The following is a 5523-nucleotide window of genomic DNA, read 5'->3' on the forward strand; positions in this document are numbered from 1 at the left end:
AGCCGGCCCCCCCCCGTCCGTCAGAACCGTTCTGGTCCCGGGCTGGCGGCGGAGCGCGGAGCCGCAGGACGCTCAAAGCGTCCCGCTCGCCAGCCTTCCCCTCCCCCGGCCCTGCCCTTGGCCGCTGGCACCGCGGCAGCTGGAGCAAGTTCAGCTTTTCTTCTCCCACAGCACTGGGGCTTGGCTGCCCTTAAAGAAAATCCTCTCCTAACAACGTGTCAATGTTACATTCCTCCACAAAGCAACTTCTATTAGGGGGGCTGGGAGCTTGGCACTGCCTCGCCACAGACTGAGAGCTTTGTGGCTATGCAAAAAACAAGGAGAGAGGGAACATTTCCTGCATTAAAATGCAATACCCCAGGCTCGATGATTTATCCTCACCCTCCCCCCACTCCCGCATGGCAGCTCTGAAGGACCCCCTCGCCAAGAGCCTGCATCCAGTGCCCCCATCTATGTTCAACCCACGCTTTCCCTGCCTTACAACCCTTCAAAGTCCTTCTAAAAATCACCCTCCCGCCCCAACCTCTCCAGAATGTCAGGCTAAAACAAGAGTACGTAGCAGAGGGACTACGTGGAAGGCTGCCGTGCCAACTGCTAGACCCCTGACTTCCCACCCTTCCGCAACAGCCCCCTCCCCTTTTTCCAGCAGGGACATGAAGCAGCTGCTGGGACTGGAGCAGCTGCTGGGAATGACACATCAACCCCCTCCTCGCTAATACTGCAATGAGATTCTGAGCCTCCATCTCCGGGAGCAGGGACTGCCTGGAGAATGGGTGCAGGAGCAGCCACTGGCCCCTTCCCAGAGCTCCCAGGAGGTTAAACCAGCATGTCCTGCCTGCACAGCGCCTCGCCTCTCCAGGCATCTCAGGCAGAGGCTTCACCCTGAGGAATTGCATTTGCTCTTGGTTTTTTTGTAGGTTGCTGAGGCCTGGCCCAGGGACCAGGTGTCCTGAACATGGTAAATCTCTTGGTCTTTTGGTCAGGTTGCCTGCATGCCTTTGGAAATGTTTTCCTTGCAAAGTCGAGGGATCATATCAAGGTTTTGCAGTTGGGTGGTTGCTGTAAGGAGATGGTGAGGGGGAGAGTGATTTCTGGCTCACCACCTGTGGGCATTACTGTAAGTGAGGCCTTAGAACAGATGGATCCTACTTGTGAGGAGTTTCAACGGTGCTCAGCAGAACTATAAACTGTAGGTTAGGCCAGTTTAGAAATGAAAATTCAGCCTTCCCTGCCTTTTAAGGGAGTGTGCATCTTCTCCAGCCCTTTCGCCTCATCTAGAGGAGAGCCAGAGTGGAGAGGAACTGAAACGAATGTGAGTATTAAGGAGAGCTGGCAGCAGGACTTACACACTGGCATGGCATTCAGCCCCCCCTCCAAGAAGCACCTACCTTCTTTTGGTGGCCGCTTGGCTTCCCTGGTGAGATTGCAGACCTGGGTGGTTTGCAGCTCCTGGGTCAGGCAGCCTTCCGTCTGCTCGTTGAGGGGCAGCACCACGTTATTGAGCAACACCAGGGACTGGTCGTCTATTCCCCACTCTCCCAAATGCTGAGGGCAGGTGCATTTTGTATACATGATCCCACAGGACTCGGTTCTCCCATTTTCAGATTTCAAGCAGCTCTCCAACCAAGTGCATAACACATGGCACCCAAACTGGCTCGGGCTCACCTTGTTCAACACCAAAAATTCAAAGAAGGATTTGTGGTCTTCTTCTTTTTTGTGTAATCCTGGGAAGTTGATAGGGTAGACACGACGTATCTGAATAAAATTCTTATCATACTGCAGAAATACAAAAGCATTCTTGGAGTTGCACAGCTGCATTATAGAATGGTTATTTTTTAAAAGATCCTTTATTTTTTCATGAGAAAAATGATCAAACTGATAAGCCAAGAGGGAAAAGTTGGAGCAGCTGAAGTCCTTTTTGGAAAATTTCAGGTAAATACTATATTTGGTTGGATCTGGATTTTCCAGCGTCCAAGTGCAGTTTGTGAAGTTTTTAGGAAACATTTCACTTACAGAATACGATCCATAAATGACCCCCTTCACCAACGTGGAACACCAGAAGTCTTGGGCAGCATTAAATCCAAACATAACCAGTAGATAGGTGGAAAATATATAAATCAGCAAATTACGAACAGCCTTCATCCTATGTCATTTGGCCTGCAGGAGATGAAACGAAATAAAAATGCAAGTAGAATTCTTCACGCATAGAAAACCAAACTCCTTCCAATATTCGAGCCAGCTGTTTTCAAGCTTGCAGTTAGAGCCCCTTTCAGAAAGAAGGGCAGGTAATTTTTATTTTATAACGCAAGGGCCGGGGTTGCTGCTGTGTGCACAGCGCCATCACGTGGCCATCGCCACAGACACGGCTTCCACAGACAAATTAAAACTCAACATCTATTAGATTATTAATAGGAATGTCCTCTCCTCTCTAGGATTTAGTCATCATGGCGTGGACTAGAACTGCTCAACTTAAGTAAAAACCTAGATGCCTTACCTGACAGACCAAGAGAAGAGAAATTTATTTATTTATTTATCCAAAAAGTAAATAATTAATCGGCTATAGTTATGTACGTGCATATATGATATACACATGCAGAATTTCACCAGAATAGAACAAGAAAGCCTGTAGAATTTGTTATATATTATTTTTCTCTTAAGTCTGAGAAGTAACTGAATTATTACAGCTATAATTTAAAAAAGCTCAAATTACTGTTTGTTACAGATAGAACATTATCTCCCATATGCCTACATGTCTTCACCGTGGCTGCCAGGTCTCTAAAAAGGCAGCAAATACTGAGATTAATGCATTAATAAAATTTTGACAGTATTGAAGAAAGAAACAAAGACAGATGGATATAACTACTGCTGGTCTGACACGATCACTAAATGCCAGCTTTTTAAGATAATAATTTCAATGTGCTTCAGCCTCTAAGGATATATAAAATGGATCACAGTATTAGTATTACAATCAGTAGCTCTATGTAACTGGCCATGCTACAGCAGGATCTCTGCACCTATTGGACTGCACTTGCCCTCTGATTACGAATTACTTGTACTATCTGATCAGCTCCTGTGTTTTGCAGCCCTGGCTTGAACAAGGAAAAAAATTACATTTTCTCTGCTAGTATCTCCAAATAAAGCTGTTTTACTGCACCTGCCAACCCTCAGAGTCTCCACATGCTCTGTTTCTTTTAACAGTGGCCTAGGTTCATACAGAGAACCTGAGTTACATTTATCTCTGTAATGATATCCAAAAATTTCAGGTTGAAGGTTTTCAGCATTAACCTTTGAAAAGTTGCTTATCTCTTACAAATTAGTAGTTTTGCACTCTCTGCTCTTAAATGCAAGCAGAAAGAAAGATACCAACCTAATTTCAAAACTCTCTAGACTGCAGTCTCTTCCACTGTTGCTCTGTGAGCAGAGGCACACATACACACAGGCACCGTTACTGAGTTTTGATGTGTGTCTTTGCCTGGCTTTTCATCTCCTCACCAAACAGCAAGGCATCTTCTGTTTCCCATTGCGTAACACACAGCAAGTCACCGGATTAAGCTCCCTTGAAGAGATTTTCCTATCTCCTAGATAATGCAAACTCTGAATCCTGAAATGGGCAAAAAGCAGTACCAACTCTAACCCTCTTCATAGCAGAGGTTTAAAAAAAAAAAAAAAAAGAGAAAAAAAAAAGAAGCAGGGCTGCTGCTGGGTCTATCCACATGGTCAGATTTTCTCCTTTCTGAGTATCCGTCTCAGTGAATAACATGGTTCTCCTTCACCAAACAGGGCTGGTACAGCATTTAAGGTCTTAAAAAAGAGAAACTTATTGGGAATTCTGGAAACAATTTCCCCTTTGCTGAAGCACTTTGCAGGCAATGCAGTGCTGCGCAGTGTTATTCAGGATGGTGTAGGCGTTGAAAGCCAATGTGACAATAAGTGTCTAAATTAAGAATTCCACCCATGAAAAAGGATTAATTTTATAATCTGGAAAGTAGAAAGGGAGCTTATTTGCTTTTCTGTTTGAAAAGGAAAAAAGCCTCTGAGTTTTTCCATCCTATGTAATATCTGTATTAGAAAAAATAAAGACCTCTGCAGTGCTAGGCTGTTTTCTATGAAGAAATGTAAAGCCCTCATTTTAGTTGTGCATTTGTTCATGCACGGCTACTGAAACAGAGCACTGTCTTAATCCCTCTCTCCCTGTGTGCATTACACACGCACACATGCACACACACACGAACTGAGGGTGCCGGCAGCCTTCAGTTAGTTTGCAGCATTGCTAGATGCAGAGTGAACCTGCTCGCTGGAAGGATTAAGACACTCAGATTAAAAAGATCTTTCTTTTCCATGGAGGAGGGAGTTAAAGAATGGCCACAGAGGCTTAGGGTCGCCTATTTGGGAAGGGGGAGAATTCTCTTCTGCTGAAAAGAAACGGGCATTTAGTTTGGATATTCCCCGAACTGATTTTCTAGGTGACACTGTAGTTTAGCCGAACATAGACGGCGCCATCACTCCATTTATTTTTTTTTCCCCCAACAGAAGACCCACTGACTTCTCTTATTTTAACTTCCTATTAACCTAACAATTCCCCCCACCCCCCATACAAATTACCCCAATCGTGCACAAACCTCAGGTTTTCTCGGTCTCGCTGGAAATTACTCTCAGGGAAGCAGACCTGTCGCAAAACGGACTTCTCTAACTTTTAAACTGCAGCGCTGAAGTAAATGCGGAGATCATTTCGTATGTGCTGTCTCTCTCTCTATCCTTCAGCAACAGCCTGTCCCCCTCCTCCGCCGCCTCCTCCCCGGAATCCCAAGCTAAAAGCTCTCCAGTCGTAATCCCTGGAAATGGGAAATGGAAATGCCCCGGGCACCCTTACCTTCCACTCCGAAAGCTGTCAGGCTATTTCTCTAAAACACTAGCACCATAGGCACACGTCCCAACAACAGTGATGGAGAGATTCCCCTTCTGACGGAAGCACCGTTTCCCATTTTTCCCGGCTCAGGTTCAAAACCAAGATTTAAAAAAGCAGCAGAAGATAAAAAACGCAGCGAGAAAATCCCCGCACGCCACACGCACACCCCACCGAGGAAAAAAATCAGCTTTGGCTCCGGATCCACCAAATCCAACCACATGAAGGGAAAGAAAACAGAAAAAAAAAAAAAAAAAGAAAAAGAAAAAACAAAAAAAAACCACACCCACCTCAAACCAGCGAGACTGCAGGGGGAAAAATGGAAGAAAAAAAAAAAAAAAAAAAAAAAGAAAAAGAAAAAACAAAAAAAAACCACAACCACCTCAAACCAGCGAGACTGCAGGGGGAAAAATGGAAGTGGCTGAGCAAGCGAAGGTTTTTTTTTTGTTTGGATTTTTGTTGGTTTTTTTGGTTTTTTTTTTTTTACTTGAAACAAAGTCTCAGCACAGCAGCCCGATGCACGGCGATGCCAGGCAGTCGACGGTCTGAGAGAAGGACTAAGGCGCTAGTGCGGATTTGTTGGTGGGTTTTGTTGTTGTTGTTGTTGTTATTACTAATAG

The 5523-nt window shown here is 45.0% G+C and overlaps 1 protein-coding gene across 3 annotated transcripts in view; it reads right to left on the minus strand.

Annotated features, from left to right (window-relative positions):
- The window catches only part of ADGRB3 (adhesion G protein-coupled receptor B3), a 442842-nt gene extending 437676 nt beyond the window's left edge, over positions 1–5166 (minus strand). For all 3 annotated transcript variants that reach the window (XM_031057612.1, XM_014307289.2, XM_031057611.1), the window contains exons 1-2: positions 4871–5166; positions 1389–2157 (exon numbers count right to left, since the gene is read on the minus strand). In XM_031057612.1, the coding sequence (XP_030913472.1) occupies positions 1389–2142 (754 nt within the window). In that variant the 5' untranslated portion in view covers positions 2143–2157; positions 4871–5166. The remainder of the gene's footprint in view (positions 1–1388; positions 2158–4870) is intronic.
- Positions 5167–5523: the final 357 nt, after the last annotated feature.

The sequence above is a fragment of the Geospiza fortis genome, unplaced genomic scaffold, assembly GCF_000277835.1.
Source record: "Geospiza fortis unplaced genomic scaffold, GeoFor_1.0 scaffold264, whole genome shotgun sequence".
NCBI lineage: Eukaryota > Metazoa > Chordata > Aves > Passeriformes > Thraupidae > Geospiza > Geospiza fortis.